The sequence below is a fragment of the Rhinopithecus roxellana genome, chromosome 15 (assembly GCF_007565055.1).
Source record: "Rhinopithecus roxellana isolate Shanxi Qingling chromosome 15, ASM756505v1, whole genome shotgun sequence".
Taxonomy (NCBI): Eukaryota; Metazoa; Chordata; class Mammalia; order Primates; family Cercopithecidae; genus Rhinopithecus; species Rhinopithecus roxellana.
The window spans coordinates 112,422,751-112,448,157 of NC_044563.1; the positions used below are offsets into that span (position 1 = coordinate 112,422,751).

The 25,407-nt window shown below is 42.7% G+C and overlaps 1 protein-coding gene across 1 annotated transcript; it reads right to left on the minus strand.

Annotated features, from left to right (window-relative positions):
- Positions 1-8,173: 8,173 nt before the first annotated feature.
- LOC104658327 (peptidyl-prolyl cis-trans isomerase A) lies at positions 8,174-8,701 on the minus strand. The gene has a single exon (XM_010358336.2). It carries the CDS (start codon positions 8,669-8,671, stop codon positions 8,174-8,176), a length of 498 nt encoding a protein of 165 aa, XP_010356638.2. The 5' UTR covers positions 8,672-8,701.
- Positions 8,702-25,407: the final 16,706 nt, after the last annotated feature.

Genomic DNA, 25,407 nt, shown 5'->3' on the forward strand with positions numbered 1-25,407 from the left:
AAGGCGGGTGCTCCAATTCACAACTGCCATTTTCCCAAGGGTGCTTCCCAAAATGTTAATAGGTACTGCAAGGGCCTAAGAGGAGACCCTGTGCTCAAATGTGCCTAAGAAATCACTGGCTCAAACAAAAATAAACAGGCTATTGCAGGGCTTCTCCAAGACTGTATTGGGTTAATTTGCACTGTGAAGCGCTAGGGGGTATGAGAGGAGAATAACTATAGTTATTTGTGTTTTCCAAACTAATTTGACTGTAGAACCTTTTTTCTTTTTGTTTTTGTTTGTTTTTGAGACAGGGTCTCGCTCTGTTACCCAGGATGCAGTGCAGTGGCACGATCACAGCACACTGCAGCCTCAACCTCCCAGGCTCAATTGATCCGCCCACCTGAACCTCCCTATTAGCTGAGACTACAGGCACATGTTATCCTGCCCACCTAATTCTTTTATTTTTAATTTTGTAGAGACAGGGTCTCACTAGGTTGCCCAGGCTGGTCTGAAACTCCTGTGCTCAAGCAATCTTCCCACCTTGGCCTCCCAAAGTACTGGGATCACAGGTGTGAGCCACCATATCTGGCCCCTTTTTTCTTGAATGTTACCTGGGACTGATATTCAAGGGAACATCCTTTTCAAACACACAAACCCTCCTTGATGTCTGCTCACTCTTCCTTCTACTATGAAAATACTCTGTTTTTAGTGTTTCTCATTGCTTCTGCAACTCATTTTTGGGGATTCCTGGCCAACTGGTAGGCTGGATTCTCCCAAAGACTTCTTTGCAAAAGACATGAGTGACTTCCTAGGAGAGATTGCATTGCAGGGAAGAAGGAATGAAATAGACAAGTTGGACCCAGAGGCAAAGCCTTGGTTATCAGAAAAAAAAAAAAAGATGCAATATAAAGCATGGAGGTATCTCTTGACTGGTTTTGTCTTCTGTGCCCCATTGAATACATGCCTTAGAACCCAGGAGAAGAGCAGGGCTAGAAGTAACTCTTGAGCCCTAATGCATGCCAGAGAAGCATTCTGGCATGCATTAGGCTCAAGCAGCCCTGCTGTGGGGACCCCTAGTAGAATTTAACACAAAAGAGGGATAGGAGCTTTCTCTCCTATCTTGAACAGAACTCTATAACTCTGGTCTGTGCCTCAACTGAGTTAGAATGCCTATGGGGAGGGAGCAGTACCCAGTGGAAGGAGTTGGGAGCAGGAGGGTCAGTAACAAATAGCAGATAGAGAGATAGCATGTGGTCACTGACAGGTGAGCTGATCCATCTTGTTTGTACACATATGTGATGCTTCTGGGAAATCTTGAAGATATTGTTGGCCACAGTCCTACAGTAGCAAGTGGAGGCAAACGTCATTTAGGCATTATTCACAATGAAATTGTTTTGTACTCGTAGACTTGGGAGGCATGGAGAAATTTGATGATTAGTTCTAATATTCATCTTTTAGCTTTAATAGAGACTTAAATAGCCATGTCTTTAAACAATAGAAAGTTTTGTGTGTCTGCTGCAGAATTCCAGGCCAATCAGTGCTCCAGAGAGGTAGCTTTGCCTTCAACATGTTCCAAGGATCAGGTTTCTTCTTTCTGATTGTTTCACCATCTTCTATAGTGCCTCCCTAGGCTATATGGTCAAAGCTGTCTCAGCACCACATCCCCATTCCAGCTGGTAGAAAGGGGAAAGAAATAGAAGATAATCAACTTTCTTTAAAAACAGTTTTGAAAAATTCCAAACATATACGAAGTAGAAAAAAATTAATCTCCATATGTATATCATCCAGACTGAATAATTATTAAGATTCTAGTGCTTCCTTTTAAAGGCATTATTTGAAAATTACACATATCACTTCTCCTCATATCCCATTGGTAAAAATTTAGTCCATGGCTATATTGAGCTGTAGAATACCTGGGACATGGATTTGGCCTGAGTACATATAAATGACTAAATAAAATAAAATAAGATACTTATAATATTGATTGCTCTATTGAGATCTGCAAGAACAAAAGTGCCTTATGCTTGCCACCTGAAATAAGGTTTCAGAGCTAGAATTCATCTCCATCGATAGGCCCAGTGTAGGAAGTTGCATGATTTTGGCCTCAATTTAGGCTGAACAGAAATCAATGCCTGTACTCTTCTGCATGGGCTGCCAATGCTTTAGAAACCCTCTTTGGACATATTTGGTGGCTGTGACTTAGACATCCTCATGGAGAAAGCAAGAAAGCTGAAAACCAAATAAGGTCATATTTCTGGGTAGGCTTAAGTCATTTGCCTTTTTTGATTCGGGTCTTAGTTTCCTAGTTCATGGAATTGAATGGCTGCTGATGGTCTTGTTTCTGAAGAGGAGGTACTTACTGAAGACTTTTGTAACAGTATCATGGTAGAGTGGGAATTATGTTGAGGAAATGGTTGTGGTCAGTATTGGTTGGGATGCTTCGGCTACAGTGACAGAAATGCAAAATGGCTGACATAATAATAAACTGTGTTGGCATGTGTAACAACACCCAAAGGCAGAACTGGCTACAGGTTGGTTTAGTCTAGCAGTTTCAGCTCCTCTTTTCTAATATTCTCTTGTCTCAGTCCTCTTCTGCATCCTAGTGTCATTCTCTGGGTGTTATTGAAGTGGCTACAGTTATTGCAAGTCTTGCATCCTAGGCCAGACAATGTCCAGAAGCCGAGAGACTGGTTCTTTCTATGGATATCCCTTAGGAGAAAGGAAACTTTTCCAAGGAGTCCCCATGGACTTCCTTAAATATCTTATTGGCTCAAATGAGATCACATGTATCTTATTGGCTCAAATGAGATCACATGTTTATTCTGGAACCAGAATATTCAGGTGGCCAGGGGAATGCCATGTTCTGTTTGGGTTATACCTGAGTTCCTAATTTCTAAACCAGCAGGGGAAGAGTTCCCCTGGTGGTTGGCTTGGACTGCTCAAAGTCCATCCCTGGAGCTAGAGTCAACTCCTGAAGCACTAGACTGCAACATAGTGGGGAGGGGAGCAGGGGACATTCGAGAGAGTACCAAAGCACTTACTGCATGGTACTTTGATTTTACTTTATTAAAAAGATGTAAGAATTTAACTCAGAAAAAGATGTGCATGAGTCAACATCCTATAAGCACCATCATTAAAAGCCTCACCCCCAGTATCTGTAAATTATTCCTTATTGCCAAGAGAATATTATATCATAATGATATCCCTAGCGAATCACAAAAAAACACGAATATTACAAAAGTCTTTATGCTCATCTATTGGTTGACAAGGGAAAACATGAATTTAGCAAAAAAAAAAAAAAAAATAGTACGCATGCCTTTGACAAGTTATAGTTTCTTCCTTGCCAATAGATTTTTCTCCCTGAAGTGAACTCATTTGTGAAAAGATTTTGCTGCCTTAGTTAAAAAACTATCCAAGGCTTGTAATATCTAAATGTCAAAGAACAATGGGATGCATGCATCTTGATTGCTACAGTAATTTGTACAAACCAAGGGGGAAAATTTACTGATACTGCAGGTGAATAAGTAAGTCTTTGGTTATATTGAAGATTTTCAGAGAGATATTAGCTTTCCACAGTCATTAGGAAGATAGGACTTGAAGCCCTGCATCGAATAGCCTGAAAATTAGAAAACAAAGGCAGACAGGCAGAGATCGGGGTATAGGCTTTGTCACTTGTGAGCCTATAACTTTAGCCAAGTTACTTAAGCATCCTGGGCCTCAGTTTCTTCATCTGTAAAGTGGAAATGATAATGTCCATCTCCAAACGTTTTGTGAAGATGAACATTAACACATATAACTTAGCACAGTCTTTGGGACATAGTTGGTGCTTAATAAATGACAGACGTTATGAAAATGAAATGTCCAGTGCATTTCAGAGGCCATTAGATGCTCTAAGAAGTGGGATTTTAGGTGAACCTGGGCTTGCTGGATCAATTAACTGTTGGCAGACTCTATCAAGCCAGAGACTGAGATGATGTTCTCCCTGCTGCCATTGATATTGACTACATATTACGAAGCATTTCTGAGTCTGAGTTTCTCTGTAGATTCATGAGTTAGCTGAGTAAGCAAGGAACAAGATTTTGTGTTAAGCAAAGCAGCATTTGATCTGAAAATGACAGCTAAGTCTAGAGCAGAAGAGTCTTTGTTCTGATATAATCTTGCTTTCATTTCTTTCCATCTCCTTAATGGTTCCTCAGTTGATGGAATGGAAGACAGCACATAAAGATTTTCTTTTCAATTTGTTCTCTTTTTTTTTCAATCCCTCACCAAGCACCCATCATTTTGTTCTTTTAAAAAAATTCCACTAAAATGTTGTTGAAAAGGCATAGCACTTTGCAAAACAAAAAAAATCAAGCAGTATGAAGGAAGTTTAAATCCCTCCATGATCCAAATTCCCCCTAAGATTGGTTCATATCATATCACTCTTCCAGAACTTTTAAGCATATGTGAACATACAAAACTATACATATTTTAATGTTAATAGAAAATATTGTATATATATTTGGTTAGGTTATTTTATATACATATTATTTCATTAGAATTATATATCTAAGGTTAGAATATATATATATATATTAGGTTAGAAGAATATATATTTTATATATACATTAGGTTAGAAGAATATATATTTTATATATATTAGGTCAGAAGAATATATATTATATATATTAGGTTAGAAGAATATGTTATATATATGGTTAGAAGGGAGGAAGACAGAGAGACAGACTATTCTGTGAAGTACTTCCTTTCCACTTGGTGAATACCTTTCCATTTTAATGCATAACGACCTATCTTCTTAACAACAATAGAATATTTAATCAATCTCTTAGATTTTGGTTGTTTCCAATCTTTCATAATTAACTAAAAACAAAGGAACAAACATCTTGTGCACACAACTTTGTGTGCTTATTCACTGTTCTTGTTTTTAGCTAAGTTATCAAACTTAAAAATGCAAAGAGGTCCTTTATCACAATATAGCAAATGTGTCTGACAGGTTGTGGACAAGTTGCCAAAATTTCTCACAAGTTGCCTATGTGAGAAAAGCAAATCAAGCTGCTTGAGTTCAGCTAAAATCTTACCAGCTTTTGGGCCTTATTGTTCAAGAAGCCATCTTTGGGTGTAAAGAAGATCCTGTCCAATGTACTGAAGTTCCTGCAGGTTTCCATGGGTTCTGGAGATGACTGTCACATGGGTTATTTCCAGAAATACCCAAATTTTCTCCATTGGGATTAGTCCAGCAGCGGCACCAAAGTGGACGTGATGAGGCCAAAGGTTTTCCTGTCTTCCAGAGGTTTCACCCGGCTACATAACACAAGGCTGCTGTTGTATGGGAATTGAGGGAGAGAAATTCTTACTTCATTTTCTCAAACTGAGTTTTATTGGAGCAGTTTATTGTTGCTGATGCCAGCCAGTTAATTAATTTGGGGTATGGAGATCTATGTATACATACATGTACACATACACAAACACACATAATATAATATTTTTTAATTTTTTTTCTGAGCTTTCTACTGTTTTAGAAGTACCATGGACTGAAGAAAGACGTATTAACCCAAGTAAAAAAGCACAACCAAAATGGACTTTTTCTCCTTATTGGTTAAAGAATTTCCATGATATTCCCTTTAAAAGCAAGCCTCAGCTCTCACAATGTACTATACAAACGTATTATTTCCTTCTGGTACATTAATTTTTGGATTACTTTGGGGGACAAAACACCACCAAAGTAGTGGTTTGGCTATAAACTCCCTTGACATCTGGCCAAATCTCCCAGTAGCAAGGATATAATTGCTTTCAAGCTCTTGCCACCGAAATTTTTCTGGCCACCCCTCTCATAAATGGAAAAGTTAACATGTATACTTCTGTGGTAATAAAAACCACAACGTATCATAATATTTACCAAGCTGTGATAAGATAAAAGCTCACTTTGGGGGCATCAGGAATAATTTTCAGCACAGTCAATTAGGAAGTGGTGAGCACTGCCAGAAAAACTGTTTATAGAGAGCTCAGGGGATTCCAGCCCCTTTCATGGCTCCATGGAAGAGGCTGAGACAGCTTCTAGGTTCTTCCATTCACGGCTTTCACACGTTAGTGCCTGAAGACATTGTTTACAGTGCATGGAAAATTCAGGGTGTGTTTGTGGGGACAGATTTGGGCTTCTCTTTGCTCCTTCTCGGGCTTTCCTATCTTTGGAAACGTGACCATCCTCCCACGGAGGCCCCTTCTCTGGGTTGTTATCCAGAACACGGGACACACACGTCTAGTAGCAGGAGAGAATGTTCTACGTGGCACCCAGTGCCTGGGCCTTAAGGAACATTGAAACACATGGTGAGAAACGTACTCCCTTCATAATTCTCCTTTAAGCCTTCTGATAATCCCAAAGAAAATCTCCATTTTTCTTTATCATCCTCTAACACTTGCTAACCTCCCTTTTGAACAAAGAAGGCAGGATTCAGACTCAGCCCACCCTGTTTTCACAGCTGTCTCTCTCTGTCTCTCTCTCTCGTGTGTGTGTGTGTGTGTGTGTGTGTGTGTGTGTGTGTTGAATTTAGTAGTTTGGAACTCTATTTGTCTTTATAATTAGCTTCCATTTATAGCAAGAAAAGGTTATTGATTTTCTATTTATGGTAACAATGCTAAATTTCCTTTGAGGGTACATTTAAGTGGAGCATTTAACTGAAAAATGACTTATTAAAAATATCTTTAAAATAATAATAGAGGTGGAATACAAATGTGGCAAAAGCCACCAAGGAAGTACAGAAATGACCAAGATCTGGGAAATTCTAGGGGAAAGTTCTGGGAATATTCCCAACCCTGCCCATCCCACTCTTTCTCTTCTTTTCCTTCTGCCCTTTGGGCCCCCCTGAAGTTTCCAGAAGATGCCTTGTGACTCTGAGCAGCCACCCTTGGGGTTCCCTCTGCTGAAATGTTCTCCCCACCTTCTTCTGGTAATTTCTGCTTATCCTACAAGGACTGGCTCAGGCATCAGGGTCTTCCCTGACCATCTCCCCTGGCCCAGGCCCATTATGTGCCCCTCTTGTGCTCAGCACTCAGTTTCCCCATCAAGGCACTTCTCCCTCTGTATTGTCATTGCAGGTTGACATGCCCCGCCCTCCGTGAGCGCCTTAGGAGCACTGTGTCTGATTTATCTGCCTTCCCACTGGCCATGTGGTGCTTGCCACATGCTAGGAGCTGTGGCACATGGTTTCTTCTATAGAAGTGCCTGGCATATACAAAAATGTTTGGTGATGAAGAGAATGGAGTCACGAGTATTGAAGAAGGAATTTTTAGCACCTCAAAGCTTCTCCACTGTTTTAAAATCTGTATCACTGAAGATCCCATCCACAGTCACTCAGGGAATCCATGCACCTGCGTGTACTCGGGAAGCCACTGGGCTGAGAGCAGGCCCACCATGGTGGTGGCAGCCTTCCCACTGCTGCTAAAGGATCTCTGGCCTACTGGTTGTGCATCTTTGTGTCTGAGGGCTGCTGTCATCACCCACACTAACAGGGAGCAAAGTGTTGCCTCTGAAGCTACTATAAGTGCCTTGGGGGGAACCACAGAGTGAGATACCGCCTGGGGGCCCTGCTGGAGATGCCGACACAGCATATAGTGGCTGCATGGCCTGTGCCTGCTTCCGGATGCTCTGGCCTGGTCTGTGAAGGATGCCCTAGTCCAGGTTTGGCAAACCGTGGAAGGCTTTGCATCAGGACAAGATTTTGTATCACAAGCTTCAGGGACATAGCGCCAGCCTGGATAAATCTTCAGAGGGTCGGCGGAGGCAGAACCCAACATGAGTAGCTTCTCATTACAGAATGAACTGGAGAACACAAAAGGAAAAAAGGAAGGAAGGGCAGGAAGGCTGTGTGCAGAACCTGGCCTCAACATTGTGTGAGACTTCCTTCCAGGTACTTTCCTGACCTTTATTTCTGTTAAAAATTACATTTCTATTACAAATATTGTTTTTTTGTTTTGTTTTGTTTTTGTTTTTGTTATTTAGTTTTTATTTCATAATCATAAACTTAACTCTGCAATCCAGCTAGGCATGGGAGAGAACAAGGAAAACATGGAACCCAAAGGGAACTGCAGCGAGAGCACAAAGATTCTAGGATACTGCGAGCAAATGGGGTGGAGGGGTGCTCTCCTGAGCTACAGAAGGAATGGTCTGGTGGTTAAGATAAAACACAAGTCAAACTTATTCGAGTTGTCCACAGTCAGCAATGGTGATCTTCTTGCTAGTCTTGCCATTCCTGGACCCAAAGCGCTCCATGGCCTCCACAATACTCATGCCTTCTTTCACTTTGCCAAAGACCACATGCTTGCCATCCAACCACTCAGTCTTGGCAGTGCAGATGAAAAACTGGGAACCATTTGTGTTGGGTCCAGCATTTGCCATGGACAAGATGCCAGGACCTGTATGCTTTAGGATGAAGTTCTCATCTTCAAATTTCTCCCCATAGATGGACTTGCCACCAGTGCCATTATGACGTGTGAAGTCACCACCCTGACACATAAACCCTGGAATAATTCTGTGAAAGCAGGAACCCTTATAACCAAATCCTTTCTCTCCAGTGCTCAGAGCACGAAAATTTTCTGCTGTCTTTGGAACCTTGTCTGCAAACAGCTCGAAGGAGACGCGGCCCAAGGGCTCGCCGTCGACGGCAATGTCGAAGAACACGGTAGGGTTGACCATGGCTAGTACTACAAGAATTTCCTTGGCGGCAGCGTCTGCAAAGCCACAAATATTGTTTTTACTCTGATTTTGTCCTTCATAGTTTATCATTATAACTTCCATAAAGAATAATTTCTATTACCTTTATTAGAAGGAAAAAAGTCATTGTCAAACACATAGTAAATGAAGAAAGAAAAAAGAGAAAAAAATGCATCTGCAATCCTCCTCTCCAGTATTAATATTTTGATATATATCATTCCAGTTTTCTCTCTCTCTCTCTCTCCCTCTCTCTCTCTCTCTCTGTCTCTGTCTCTCTCTGACTCTGTCTCTCGTGTGTGTGTATGTTGAAACCTAACCATAATAGGTACCATTTGCTGAATGCCCACTCTGTGCCAGGCACTTTGCAAGGCACTTTACCAACATATTCTCATTTCAGCTTTCTTCCAGCCCAATCAAGTATCATTACGCCCTTGACAGATGAGGAAACAGGCTCTGTAAGATGGAATGCCTTGTCCAGAGTTGCTCATCAGTCCATGAGAGTTGAGAGTTGATTTGGAACTTTTCGAGGTAAAGCCGATGCCCACCTCACCAGAGTTACTATTTTGATATGCACCATTCCTGTCTTAACCCCTACACCTGCTCCCTCCCAACTCCCACCTTGTTTTTGGTTTTGATTGCTTTATAACAGCCTAGAAGGGTAGATTCCATAGTAGAGGTTCTCAACACTAACCATGGATTAGAAATGACTGGGGAGTTTTGAGAAAATAAGCACTGGTGCCAGGTTTCTACATCCAGATATTCTTATGGGGGCTGAATAACTGGTGTCTGCAAAGCCCCCCAGGTGACCCTTATGTGAAGCCAGAGCTGCACTGCCATGCTCCTTGGTTTACTCTATTGCTGGAAATGCAGTGCTTGAAAACCAGATCAAAGTTCCAGCCTAACTACTAATACGTAAAAACAAAACAATGCCTGGCCACTATGCAAAGGCAACTTCCACCTTCATAAACCCTCCACGAGGCATGAAATTGAAAGCAAACATAAGCCCCTTTACATATGATATCCTGTGAGGGTAAATAGGGCCAGGAGATGAGTGGAAACTGGTATTCAGAGTCCCTAAGTGTGAGTACCCAAACCCTGGACATGCAGAGAATTTCGGGTCACTGGTTCACGTGTGCCTGAGCAAATGCCTAATTTCTTTTTTCAGACTTCAGTAATTTCTAGCAGAATATAGAGAGTTCATGACACAAACACATCTGGATTTGCGGGTGTGGATCTGAAATATTTGCAGGCCAATATGTCAGGCGCAGATGTTGAATTGGCAACCAGGGAGGATGGGGGTGATCTCATTGGAAGCTCCATCTGGGGCTTTTCTTGGAGCAACACAGCCTTCTCAGCTGATTGCAGCTGCCTCCCGTACCTGGGTGCTTCCTCGCCTGCCCAAAGGCATTTTGTAGCCTTCTCCCTCTCAAGGGGCACCCAGAAGCTAGTCATGGCTACATCTCATACAGAAAATGCCAAGAAAGTGAAAAGCGGTAGCTTCTTAAAGGAGATGAGTGTGACCCATCAAGGCTAGTCTGTGTCAGACTCATTTTTGGTCCAGAAAGAAGTTCGTGGAGCCCACAAATGGGTGGCAGTACTTCCTTCCTCAGCATGGCCTGGAGGGTGAACCAGGGCTCTGTGGAGCCAGACAGAGCTGGGTCTGAATACAGATTCTACCACTTTCTAGGCTTTTGACCCAATTGAGCAAGTTGTCTCACTGAGACTCTGTTTTATTGTCTGTAAAATAGGACCCATGAAAGCTACTTCACCAGGTTGTTCAGACTTCAGTGAGTTGCCAGCAAGCCCGGATAGCGGGCATTTTGCCTCTCCCTTCCTCTGCAAGCATCTGCTTCTAGATTGCATGTGATCATGTGAGATCCATTTGCTACAGCCAAGCTAGCAGTTCAGCAGAACTCAGTTCCACAGGGTTTTAAAGGCTCCCCCTATGGCAGGCACTGTAGTCTTCACAGTTTTGTATCTTTTTCCATCTCTTTGTCATTTCTCATGCTGTTCCCTCTACCTAGAATGCTTTTCTTCCTTATTTCTCCCTGTCTTCCTCCATCCCATCCTCCAAGACCCAGTTTAGGTCTCACTTCTCACTTTGATTCTCCAGGCTGGACATCATCTCTCTCCTTCTAGGTTCCTGCAGTGCTCAAGTCAGAGGTTTTCAAACATTAATTTGTGTTAGAAACACCCAGGATGTTTAATGCTTTGAGCTTGCTGTCCACGTCCATAAGACAGGAATAACTATATTGCCCCTCTGATACGGTTTGGCTGTCTCCCCGTCCAAATCTCATCTTGAATTGTAGCTCCCATAATTCCCACATGTCATGGGAGGGACCTGGTGGGAGATAATTAAATCATGGGAGTGGGTCTTTCCCATGCTGTTCTCATAATAGTGAATGAGTCTCATGAGATCTGATCGTTTATAAAGGGGAGTTCCCCTGCACACACACTCTTTGCCTGTCGCCGTGTAAGACATTACTTTGCTCCTCCTTTACTTTCCACCAGGATTGTGAGGCTTCCCCAGCCACGTGGAACTGTGAGTCAGTTAAATCTCTTTCCTTTATAAATTATCCAGTCTCCGTTATGTCTTTATTCGCAGCATGAGTATGAACTAATGCACCTTCTCAGAGTTGTTTGGGAGGGTCAGATGAGATGTCATGTATAAGATATTCAGCACAGGAGTCAGCACATAGTAGAAGTACAGTAAATGTTGGGTAATATAAATATCATTGCAATTTACTACAACAAATAATCATAGAATTCTATAATGAAGCACATTCTGACAATGAGAAGAGGAGGAGGAAACATTGTGGGACTGGCAATTGAAAACAGCAGGATTGCAGAATCCAAAGGCAATCCCAGACACCAGCTTCTTCTGGAAATGCGGCTGCACTGCTCAGAGTTAATGAGTTTCTAGAATAAGGTTCTGTATGGAGGGAAGAGGTTTCAAGTGCCAAGTTCTATCCACTCCAATTCTCATGCACTGTAACCCTTGGCAAATCTTCTTCACTTGAGAGTTCTGGTTCTGGCTCAGCTTTCTAGTGTGGTACCAGTTAATTGCAGTAATAGGATAAGGCATTCCTGGGCAGCAAGGGGATGCTGGGCTAGTGTGGGACAGCAAGCAGGGGGAAAGGGATTTAGTATAAGCCAGATAAATGGCATCAGAGACTCTAGAAGATGGCAGTGTCCACTGCAGTAGTCTAAGGGTAGGAGTGGGGCAAGCAGCTGTTCATGAGGAAGGTGGGGAGGATGTCAGCGCAACTGTTTCATGGGGGTAAAGGACCATCCCAATGTGTGACTGTGGGAAAGAAAATGGGGAAATGTTCTGAATGAAGACAGAAGCAGTGCAGACAAGATGAGACAATGTGGGTTTATATCGGGGCCATGAGTTATCCAGAAGCTTTTCTGGAGCAGTCCTCCAGGTACACTGAAGGCTCACATGGGTGCCTTTCCTAAGGCTGTATACAACAGCCCAGCTGCCCTGGGCAGGGAGCCCCCCACACACCCTTCAGCAAAACAGCACCATCAGAGCCCACCCTGAATCCTCTCTGCACAGGTCCTCTGGTGACTCTGGAACATGCTTATGGATCCTGGAATCCAGAATTCCATAACTATGAGACATCAAACACTAGCAGTTCTCCCTGTCTTTGAAATCAGCCCTGTTGACCCACAATCCTGTGGTTAGCACGAGATTTGGGTTGGAAGGTTTCAAGGTGAAATCCCAGCTTTGCTGCTCCCTTGCTGTCTCTTCTTGGACAAATGACCTCTGCTCTCTGAGTTCCGAGTTCCTCAGTTGTTAAAATGGGGATTATCACACTTATCTTACGCGGTTTTGTTGGGATTGAATGAGAGACATGGAGGTTGTGTGAAAGAATGGGGCTGCGGAAGCTGTGGTTGGAGAAATAAGGTCTTGGTCGGCAGTGGACAATCTGAGAGCTACTTAGTTCATTTTATTTAATCCTCCTGACCAAGAACACCTTTATCCCCATTTTATAGATGAGAAAATTGTGGCTCAGAGAGGGTAGGCAACTTGTCCCAGGTCACATGAGTAGAAAGTGGCTAAGCTGGCATTCAAACCCAGGTCTCTCAGGCACCACTACACACCCTCCCACATCACGCACGTAATGCATATGCGGATTTTCTTGTTTCTGAGCACAGCCAGTGTTGGCTGCTCCACGGGGCACAAAGCAGAAGAAACCTTGACTTGCTGAAACTCAAAAAGCACTCCTTCTTGTCTCTTTCTCTTCTCATTTATCCATAGACCCCCCAGATAGCCATGGAGGTAGCAAGATGGCCAAGAATTTCAGTTAAGGAAAACTCTATTTGCTTTCTCCCCAAGATGAACGTGTATTTTCCAGGTAAAGCTGGAGCCCCTGATGCACAGGAGCAGTTGAGAGTGGCCTAGGCCACCCCTGCATTTCTGAGGCAGTCCCAGCAGAGAGAGCTTGCCTGTGTTGTTATGTGTCCTTATTCGTTAAGGATTCTCTGTATTGAGATGCAACCTAATTAGGGTTGAGCTCAAAGCCTGTTCGTTTGGGGGCTTAGTTCATAAAAGATTAATGTTCATTTTCCTTGGGTTTTGTTGCAGAATTCAGCTGGAAAAAATCCAGGGTGCACTTCTTCCAAGAGAAGGAGCACTTTGGTGGTTTGTGAAAATCCCTTTTCCCTCATGTTAAAACCTTGATTTTTATGTCTCCCTCACCACTCCCCACACTCCCCACCCTAGCATTTTGGTTTTTGGTGATGTATGAGAGAAAAAAAATGAATTCTGTAATCAGGGAAATCTGTTGGAGATATTATTCAAAGGGAACATATTTACTTACAGACAGTTTTTTTAAACAGGTGGCAAATAAAACAAAGCACATAGGAAAACAGTTCCTCATTCATTAATTTATTTATTCTCTCATTGAGCAAATATTTATTGAATACCTGTTATATGCCAGGCACTGGGCATTTACATCATATATTTCATCTGATTTTTCTTTTTGTGATATGCTTGAGCAATTTAATTCTATCATTAGAGTGATAATGTGAAGTGCTTCCTACCTATGAATGGGTAGCTTCCTATAGTACTTCTGCTGAGAGAACATCATATCTATCTAATTAGACAAATGTCAGCTCTATTTTCTGATAACAAAAGTAGTATATGCTAATAGTAAAAATGCCAAACAATATGCGCTGATTACATTTAAGAAGTAACCACCTTTCATAATCCCAACTCCTAGAGATTTCCACTGTTAATGGACTGGTGTATATTCTTCCAGGTTTCTTTTTAAGCAACAAACTACAATAATAATACAATTGTATTTACAGAAACGGAAAACAGCACTTCTGTTAGGCAACATGTGCTAGTCACTTAATAACTTAATCTATTGTGGTGCACTTTCCACGTGAGCCCCCAGAGAACCTCCTTATTTTAAATGGCTGCATGGTGTTCCATTGTGTAACATCTTTATTCCAGCAGTTCTCTATTCAGGATATTTTGGTCGTTTCTAATTTGCTATTATTACAAGCAATGCTTCAGTGGATCTCCTTGTAGCCACACTGGGGTGTTTCTATCAGTATTTCTGTGAATAGATTCCTAGAAGTGGAGTTAATGAGTCCAAGTGATGAGTGCCTTTTTTTGCGAATTTCTTAATTGTTGTATGAATTGTGAAGATCACTCACACAGAAGACATGTTCTCTTCTATAATCTTTTCCCTCACACTCCTCCTTTTCTCTAGTTCCACTCTTCTCAGGACATTTTTAAAGCAAGGGTAACAGGTGTTGGGGAAAATAGCTCTGTAGTTTTGAAAGGAAGCAAAAGTAGAACATAACTGAATCTTTCTTGCTCTGAGCAGCTCTAGCTCCCGGTAAATGAACAAAAATAGCCTCACAAGGAGGAGTCAACGTCCTTGTGAATCCTTGCTGACATGATCATTCCCCTGGGAGGGCCAAAGCCTGGATTTGCTTTTCTTCATATTCCATAGGTGACCTGGCCAGCAGAAAACAATAATAATCATGGATGTCTGTGGGGAAAAACATCATTTAAGCTTAATTAGTGACTGTGTTCCTCAAAGAGACAGTGGCAGTTTGAGTTTCTAATACTCCTTTGAAGTAATATTATCATTGCAGGATACAGCATCTTAGGTCAGTTAAGCCATTTCTGTGTTTGGTAAACTTAGGAATAGAGTAGTTCTAGTCCCAATTCTTCAACTTCAAATACTTATTAACATATATATCTCCCCAAACCCTGCACTTTACTATTATATTTTTTGACATTTCTCTCTGTTAAAACTGAAAACACATAGCTGGATACATTGTAGAAATGCAAATCTTATCTATGTGGATGTCTCTAAAATTTTTACTGCTGTGTTTCTTGGGCCACATTTAAATGAGAGGTCTGTGTCATCACAATTAAAAGATCCCAAGGGGACCTTCTCAAGAAGGCTGAAGCCACAGCCACAGAGCTTCCTCTTCCGGCCCTGGCTGATTTTGCTATCTCTGTCCAACAGAGGGCAGTACATTTCTCTCATTGGCCTGTTCACGTTTCAAAAACATTCCATAAAAACACATCATTCTCAGCATCTCAGAAGTCAAGCACCTTTCTCTTTATCGAAATCTTTCTCAGCACACTTCTAGGAATTACACACCAGTGAATATTCCAAACATAGGACGGACGTGGAGATTTAAGTATCCCTTTGGTTAGAAATAGCTCAATTGCTCAGTCAAAACTAGGAACAGAGCAAAATTCGTGTCTTAAATTTGTGTCCTGAAGTTGTTTCTTTTTGCGGCTTTGGTTTTCTGCTTTTGTTAGATTTTTCTAAGTCTCGCTATCCTGGCAGGTCAGGAGAGTTGATTTTGAATAATTTGGAATTATAAGTAGTTTAATCTCTTCCCAACACTAGTCATTATCAAGTTTTTGCTGTTATCAACTTGGATATTTCTCATTGGAGGGAAAAAGAGGTTAGAGGCCTGATGAGTCACAGGGCTGGGAAGGGGGCCGGGAGCAAGCACACTTTGTGTTGTTGACGGAAGGGCCCGCCACTCTTGGGAGAAGATGTGTCATCGATAAAAAACAACCCCACACCATTTCCCTTAGCTTGGCACAATGATGTTCAACATAATGAGACGTTGGGTCCAGTGCCAGTCCCTCTCTGACTGCTGGTTAGAGTTTCTATCCTTTCAACTCCACCACAAGGAAAATAGTGCTGAGGAAGAAACTGTCCTAAGTCTTGGGGGAGAGTAGGGAAAAAGGCAGAGGAGAAGAAGCACTCACTGCGAGGGTGAGAGCCTTGTCCCCTCTGGGACACCATCCAGAGATGGAAACGTGCATCCCGACAGGCCTCGCCAACGCCACCTGCTTACTGGTGGAACAACTGAGACTCCAGCTGGGTTTCCGCTGCTTTCACTCCAGTGGTAGTATGTCCCCCGGGCCCGCCCCCATGAAGCACTCCTGATGTTCAAATCCCTGTGCAGTCCCCTCTCACCCTTCCAAACAATCTGGATTGTACCTGTGACTCACCATAACCAACAGGATGTGGCAGAAATCACACTGTGCTGGTTCCAGGCTCTAAGAAGGTTTAGCAGATTCCACTTGTATGCTCTCGCAAGCCATCTACTGTGTAAGAAATCCAGCTACTTCACTGGAGAAAGATCCTTGCAGAGGCCATGGCGGGTGAGGCTCCTGACGGAGAGAGAAACTATGTGGAGGAGCATGGAGGTGCTCTGGGAAGGTGTGAGGGAAGAAGCCATTTTCACAGTCCCAGCCAGTGGAGCCTCCTGACTCCAACACCAGCTGCCATTTGATTGCAACTGCATGAGAGATCCCCAAGCCAGACCAGCAGAACTGTCCCACTGAGTCCAGTCAGCTCGCAGAATCATGAGAGACAATAACAAACTATTGTAAGCCATTCAGGCTTGGGGTGGTCTGTTACACAGTGTTAGATGACAGAAGTGCTCCACCTATTACTTTAGCACTCTCTGGCTGGATGGTCTTGATACCCTATGAGACATGGAGGCTGGTTGTCATGGGAACCAGGCTTCCTGCTCTGCTCCTGCTCACAAAGGAGGACTGAGTGAAGGTGGTGCATGTGGGGCAGAAAATACGTTCTCTGCTGCAACCCAGGAGTCCTGGGTTCTAGGCCTGGCTCTGGCACCAACTAGTTGTGTGATTGTACAAAGAAATGTCCTTACTTTAAAAAGATGATAATTCAACTGTTAGGGTGGCTACCACCTTTTCCTTTCTTTGTATGTGGCAGACGTCATGAATCAATTGTGGTTTTACTGAGCCTAGACTTGGCTACAGAATCCTTCTCAACACAGACAGCTCTCACCTTCTGATCCGAGTTGGCTAATCAGATGAATCCCGTTTGTTACCTCTGGACTAGATGATTTCTAAGTCCCCTTCTAGTACTTTCAAAAAAAAAATTTAACTATGGAAAGAAAATGGATTTGGAGGAGGGGAAGTCATTTATTAAAACTCCTCATTGGTTTCTCTTTGCTTCAGAAGAAATCTGTGCTCCTTAGAAGGGTCATCAAAACCTTGTGTGATCTGAACACTATCTGTTTCTTCAGCCTCATTTCCCGTGGTTCCCCATCTGTACCCTATACCCAGACTCACAAATTTCATGCTCTTATAAGCTTGTATGCCTGCTTAACTTGTCAACTCCTTGAGACCAGGGACAAAGTTTTCTTCATTGATATACATCTCTAGCACCCTGAATGTGCCTAGAATCTATTACGACTAATATTGTGAGGTGGGTGACTTATGAATGAATTAAGACATAGTTAATGACAACCACTTCACTTATTAGTCTTTCCCAGGCATCCCAGCAAAGGGTGAATGCCAGCTTTGATAGGTTTGAGCTTTGCAACTAGAGTCCCTCCTGAAACTATGTCCAGCTGGGAGTAACCTAACAGCATCCACTGAGTCTTAGAAAATTCTTGATTAATGTTACCTTAGATCAGGGCCATAAACTCAAATGCCTGCAGGAGCTGGATGGATAAAATAAAAAAGCAAAGTGGATGCAGCCCTCCAAAGGTGCAAGCCCCTCTGGCACTCCTGCTGATGGTTACCACATGGGGTTATGAGTCTCCAAAGTGCCCTCTCTCCCCAGCATCTAGAATAATGCTTGGCATTTAGATGTTTCTTGAACATATGAATCAGCCTGCCCCCCTTTTCAGAACTGCTGGAAGAGTCAGTGAAAAAAAATGAGAAGTGAGGAGGGAGAGGCAGAGGAAGAGGAGATAGAAACTATATGTTATTGAGGGTCTACTATATGGGCAGTGTGAAAGGAGCGTTTTTACCTGCATTATCTTGCTAAGCCCTTACAGCAAGCACATGAGCCAGATTTTACAATCCCTGTACAACTAACGAGAGATCTGAAGCTTAGGGAAGTTAAGTATATTGTGTAAGGTTACACAGCTAGGCAGTGACTGAGCTAGGGTTTAAATTCAGCTCTGTCTGCCTTTATGCTTGTCTCACATTTAGATAGCTCAAAACTGCAATCTTTTATATATTTCACTTAATAATTATTTTGGAAGTCTTTTTGTTGTTGCTGTTTTTATTTTTGTTTGTTTACAGCTGGTTTTTAAATATCCGTCTTAACATAGGCTAGCTGGTCAGAATCACATCTTCTAAAGCTGGACCAGTGGAGGGAAGATGCTTCACACATTAGAAATGGCAATGGTCTTGGAGTGAAAATACGTGGGTACAGCTAGTCTTGATTGGCTGAATGACCCTAGCAAGCAACGGAGTCCGTCAGAGCCTGTTTCCCCATCTGTAACATGAAAACAGTAGTTAAGTGCTTGTGTCCTTCTCAGTGCTGCTACAAGGATCCACTGTAGTGGTGCCCGGAGCTGCTCCACACCAGCTGCCAGCACCAACATGTGCATGAGGCTGGCCCAGGAGACTGCAGGGCCCCTAGGAATGGAGGCAGCCCTGGGGGCAGGCCAACAGCCCCAGAAGAAGGCCGAGTGTCTGAATAATGAACGTGTTCTTTAAATGGAGTCGTGGCCCTGTGGAGTGCTGAGAACTCATTTTCCACAGTTCACTATTCTCCTAGTCAATGGGGCTTGACTTGATTATCCTTCCTCCCAGCTTCAGGAGATGTGGGCAACACTGGAGATTTGTTAAAAAAAAAAATAGCTAAATAAAATCGTCCTCTCCTCCTCAGCAGTAGTTTCTGTGAGTGATGGAGCTTTCATAGGGTAATTTCGTAGGTGGATGTAAATCTGAAAACAGAAAATACACCTGTCATATGTCTACATGTAGGACTGTGAATGCTGTGGATAGAACACTAATACTTGGAGGGGTAAAAACAGAACAAAGCACAGATCCTAAAGACGTAGCCCCCAAACCAGAGTTAACCTCATTGCTGCTTTCACAGTGGCTGCCAAACCTATCTCTCTCACACTCACCCCCTCTGGCCACTGTCAGGCAGATGTTAGTACTGGCGTTTTTATTGTTATATATATATTAGATTGTCTTGAAATGTTTTAAAGAAATAACATTTAAAAATAAATTTATGAAAATGTCCTTTAAAGGTAAAGTTTTCAAATAAAGGAATAATCTATTTTTTCAGCTTCCAAAAGTACACTGTGGACAATTTGTAAAATGCAGAAAATAAAAATTACCCACCACCATCTCACACAGAAATAACATTTCAAGCATTTTCTTGCCACCTCTTTTAATGTGCCCACATAAATCTACATATAAATGCATGGGCAAAATCGGGTAACACTGGATAGATGATTTTCTGCATTGCTTTTTTTTTTTTTTTTTACCTAATACTGTGATGTGAGCATTTTTCTCCCTGTATTGTTGAATAGCTTTTAAAATCGTGATTCTTAGTGGTTATGTAATTTCATCAAATGGATGGAAGATGATTTATTTAAATACTTCCTGGTTGTTGGATATTTAGGTTGAGTTAGAATAACTTTTCAATGAAAGAGAAAAAAAATGCTAGCTATTTATGAGGCAACAATAATTTCTCACCCTATATGAGCAACCAGTAATGAACGTCAGCAACACCATCGAGCGTGTGATGAAAGTTCCAGAAATGGCAGGAAATGGATGAGGAACTCGTAAGGGATGAAGTGAGTTATTAGTGTTTATTATTTATATGGTACAGTAAATATATACAGTACAGGACTGAGTATTTGCTTGTCAGTGACTTACAACCAGTCCACAGTGCTGCAGAGCTTGGACAATGCTGAAATCCACGAATCAAGGCAGCATCTTTAGAGTACATGGTGAGTCAGCCATTTCTGTTGGAAGGGGCCCTACTGAACCTTCTCCACACCAGTACATTTCCTTTGCCTTGGAATGACTTTCACTTTCAAGGACAACACCTCTAGTCCCCTGACAACCTCAGGGTGTGTGCGTGCGTGTGTGTGTGCACGCAGGCATGGAAAGGAGGAGGGAGCAGAGTGAGGTGAGTACGGATTTCCTTTGTGTCTTCCGTAGTTTTGCCTCCTGGGATGGCAGCTTTCAATGGCCACGTCCTGATCCTTGTGAATCTGAGAATCCCAACAGACCAGAAAGCCTCTCCTGCTCATGCACCTGAGACAGGGATTCTTACCTCCAATTTGCAGTTAAGAAAATAGAGTCAAAGAGCAGTACAACAACTTGATCAGGATTTCTCTTTTCAAATGACAAACCAGGACTCCAACTCAGCACCCTAAGTCCCACATCAGTGATGACACCCCCGCTTTCTCCCTAAGACAGCATTTTTAGTGTCTGTTTTGAGTGTCTTTCAGGCTCTGTTCCCTTTTCCTGTTTACACTTATTTGGAAGTAAAGTTTCTTTGGTAAAGTAGGGAGAGGATATTTAAGAAAGAAACTCTCTCTCATTCTTACACCTATAAATGGGGCTTTCCCCAGACTCCCCAGCCATCTCAGTCTCCCTTCCCTGCTTTATTTTTTTTCTCTAAAGCATACCTCCCATTTAACACGGTACAGATTTTACTTCAAAGCCAAAGTATTCCCCCATTAGAAATAAGCTCTTCTAGAAGCAAGTCCTTTCAAAGTAGTGCAGAGACTGTAGAATGTAGTAGTAATAGCCACCATTTTTTGAGTACCTGCTAGGTGTCAGCAACTTTCCAAACATCAATTCTAATTATTGGAATATTCTGGTGACAGGTAAGTATTCTTCCTGCAGTTTTACAGATAAAGAAAACAAAAGCTCAGAAGGGTGATAGGATTACTTCACGGTCACGGAGCTCAGATGGCAGCAGAGATGGGATGTGGTCCAAGTCGGCCTGAGTCCAAAGTCATTCCCCTCATCTTGCTCTGCTTTTAGAGGGACAATTGAGGAGGGACAACTGGGTCACTCTGGCATCCAACTAGAGATTTCCTGCCTAGTGTCTAAGTGATGGGGTGGGGATGAGGAGCAAGTCCTGGGTCCCAGGACTTCTAGGAAGTGCTTCTAACCCTGACAGGCTGCTCAGACATCATTTTGTTCCAACTGGCAAATCCTTTAGCTTCCTTTTTTTTTTTTTTTTGATGCCTCGGCTCACTGCAACCTCTGCCTCCTGAGTTCAACCAATTCCCCTGCCTCAGCCTCCCAACTGGCTGGGATTACAGGTACCTGCCACCACACTGGGCTAATTTTTTGTATTTTTAGTAGAGAGAGTTTCACCATGTTGGCCAGGCTGGTCTTGAACTCCTGATGTCGTGATCCGCCTGCCTTGGCCTCCCAAAGTGCTGGGATTACAGGTGTGAGCCACTGTGCCCGGCCTAGCTTCCTTCTTTCTCTGAAACAGCTCCTTACCCTTTGAAGGCATAGACTTGGACTCTCTCAGAGAAAGTTGCTTACAAGTGGGCTTATCTGATTCTGTTCTGGGGACCAAGAGGCAAAGATCCCTTGGAACATTGGGCAACATCTAAGTCAAATTCACCCACTTCTACACAGCCTCTCGGCTAGAACCAAGCCTGTGATACAAACATATTCCGAAACAGAGACATGGAGAGTCTTTGCAAAACAGCCTAGAGAATCTCAGCTTGCATCATTTCTAGCAGAGGCACTGTCTCTGCCCCGTATGCATTAACCCAGAGGCAGGCAGTTAACTGCCCCTTGGGGAACTGGATCCGGAACCATAGCTTTATTCTTTGCCAGCTCCTTTAGTTGTGTAGATAAATGTTTTCAATCCTCCCCCAAACCACCACCATCTTTTAAAATAGCACTTGAGGCTGGGCTCTGTGGTTCATGCCTGTAATCCCAGCACTTCGGGAGGCCAAGGCCGGCGAATCACGAGGTCAGGAGATCAAGACCAGCCTGGCCAACATGAAGAAATGCCATCTCTACCAAAAATACAAAAATTAGCACGTGCCTGTAGTCCCAGCTACTGGAGAAGCTGAGGCAGGAGAATCGTTTGAACCTGGGAGGCAGAGGTTGCAGTGAGCCAAGATTGCATCACTGCACTCCAGTCTGGGCGACAGAGAGAAACTCTGTCCCAAAAAAATAATAAAATAAAATAAAATAGCACTTGAAGGTGTTAATCAAACAAAATCTTACCTGGCAACTGAGTTTGCAATTCAAACAAGATGGGGATGCTTGCGGAGGTGGAAGCCTCCTTCTAACAGGCCAGGCCAGCCTTTTTCTCTCTTTCAACTCCAGGCCTATCTTCTTCACACCAGACCCCCAGGAACTGCTGGAAAATCACTACTCTAGATCGTCCAAGTCAGGATAAGATGCCTGCTAAAAGCCTGGAAGCAGCACAATGTCACCCCACAAGTGCCCATCTCCGTTATAGGTAGGAGATGGAACCATTGAAAAAGGTATTCAGGTAAATTCAGGTAGACAGCAGTTGTGACTCTGCAAAAGCCATATTTAAGCCAACATAGTCCCTTGTGTCTCAGGCTGTCAGAAGCTACTACTGGCAGAAGCAACTTTACTGGATCACCAACATGGGCCAGGAGAGCACAAGAAGGAGGACTATTACCTGGATTTGGAATTGGTGGCTTTTTGATGCCATGGCCCTCATTTTTCCACTCTATCTTGCTATGAACTTCAAAATGTTTATACTAATTCAGAGCAAATAAAATCTTGGATTAAATTTTATAATTTATATAGCTGATTTTGTTCATTCATTTATTCTGCAAATAGAGTGCCTATAATGTGCCAACCTCTGTTCCAGACACTGGAAAAATAGTAGTGAACAAGACATGAAAATCATGAACATTTTATAGCTCAGTCCTAGTTTTGACAATTACAAACAATATTTTTCTCTGAGAAGTGGGGGGTATATATCACCCCATACCTTCTCCCATATGAATGCCCAAAAGCTGACCTTTCCTCCTGGAAGAAGACTTCTTATTCAGAACTTCTTCATGCCATCAGAATGGTTATTTTAAACTGCTCTTTTTTAAAAGCATGTATTCAGATTTGCTGCGCCACTTAGAACACAAATTTAAAACAGTTTATGATCAAATGGCATTTTTTAATTTGTCTTGATTCATGTGAAAGTAATTTGAATACACATTAGTATTCTGGAAACTGATCATTAACACTTTTTAACTGATTTTGTAAACACATTTTGCTTCCAAAATAAACATAAACAGGGAAGGAGAATGCTCAGTGTAGCTGAGGCATGAAGACACACACCCATTAAAGGGTAAAGGCAGAATCCCCAGGGTAAAATGGGGAAGGCGTTTGAGAGTCATTTCATCACCAACTTGCTTCATGAAAAATCTGCAAGAAAAATGTGAATAATTTCATATTTGCCTGGTGGGGGAATTTTAAGCTACAGAGTTGTTTATGTGTCTATCACGGATCATTGCAAATAATTAAGATGGGTTGGGAGGTGGGGACAGATAAACATTTGATAAGGCAGGAGGGGAACTACATGTGGCAGGAATGAGCAAAGTGGCTGGGCTGCCTTCATGCTTAGCCAGAGCAGGAGATTTGGAGACACACAAAATTGGAAAGGTTTTGTGGTCCAACTCTCCTCCAGTCAATGCCTGGATCCCTACATTCACTGAGGTGCTGCCCAGCCTCCACCTGGATCCCTCCAGGGCAACTCAACTCACCTTCCTATGATGCCCCATTGACCCACATCCTTTAATTCCCAGGAGTTTGGCATTCAAATATTCACCTTCCAAATAAGCAAAAAATAATTGCATATTTACTGATTTAATAGGAATCTAATTCGTAAGCCCCCAGTAACACTCTTGTATCCCCTTTTCCTTCTCTTGGTCACCTCATATTCCATACTCTCTTAGGCTTCCTTCTCTAAACTCTCCCTAAATGCCTCCAACCTACTTTAACTCCAGAACCTCTAGTGCTTCTCCCCCACTCATTTGTTAAAGTACAAAGAACCCCGGAGTCCTCCTAGAGGATAGGAGAGGAAAAGGAACTCCTTAAATAAGACCAGGTCATTCATTCTATCAAGCTTGTTATATGGAATTGCAAGATGACTTAGTATAGCTTCCAAACGACAGAGCACACATGATTCAAGAACACAGATTTGGGAGTCAGGCATACTTGGGTTTCAGCCCCAGTCCTGTCACTGGGTAAGATCCTTATCTTTCTGAACTTCTTTTCTTTTCTTATCTGTATAATAGTGTGAACGATGTTTACTTTAGGCAGTTGCTATACAGGTGAGGTGTACATCCAGCATTTGGCGCAGTATGTTCATTAAGTGGATGGCGGACCTATTCTTAGCATTCCATCTTTCCTCTAAATGTCCAGCATATCCTAGTGCCAGAAATTTTCTGAGCTTCTCCTTCCTCAGTATTAATCCAACTCAACAAACGTTGCCCGAGCACCTATCCTTGCCGGGAACTGTGTGGGGGCTGCAGATTAGGTGACAAAGACAAAGTCCTTGCTTCTGAGAAACACTGACAATTACTTGTGACTTTGTACAGAATTCATGGAATAGAACCAAAGAACTAAAGTTTACATCAACAGAATAACAGGAAGATAATCTGCTTCAAGATGAGCCCCGTTATTTTGCGTCTCATCGCTTGAGTTTGGTGACTTAAAAGAAAAGATCCTCTGTTACCGCTTAGCTATAGGTGGGTCCCTGTTGAAGCCTCAGTTTCCTTATCTGTGAAGTGGGGATTGTATAACTTGCCTTGCCTGTACCTCTAAGCCTTGGTGGGGAAAGAAATAGGAGAGTGAACATGATTTAGAACCGTACTGTGCCATAAAAGTTTGCTGCTATTGTTAGTCCCAATTAGAGTGAGCCACCCTGGATCTCCAAATTCTCTTCCAGCCTACCTTGACATGCTAGAGAAGTAAAGCCCTGTGATGCCCCAAATGCAGGAATACTCCACTGGTCCCCTGTGATGGTTAATATTGAGTGCCAATTTGATTGGAATGAAGGATACAAAGTATTGTTCCTGGGCGTGTCTGTGAGGGTGTTGCCAAAGGAGATTAACATTTGAATCAGTGGACTGGGAGAGACAGACCCACCCGCAGTCTGGGTGGGCACCATCTAACCAGCTGCCAGCACAACCAGAATAAAAGCAGGCAGGAGAACGTGGAAAGACAAACTGGCGAAGTCTTCCGGCCTCCATCTTTCTCCTGTGCTTGAATATCAGACTCCAAGTTCTTCCACTTTTGGACTCTTGGACTTACACCAGTGATTTGCCAGGGGCTTTTGGGCCTCCAGCCATAGACTGAAGCCTGCACTATTGGCTTCCCTACTTTTGAGGTTTTGGGACTCTGACTGGCATCCTGGTTCCTCAGCTTGCAGATGGCCTATTGTGGGACTTTACCTTGTAAT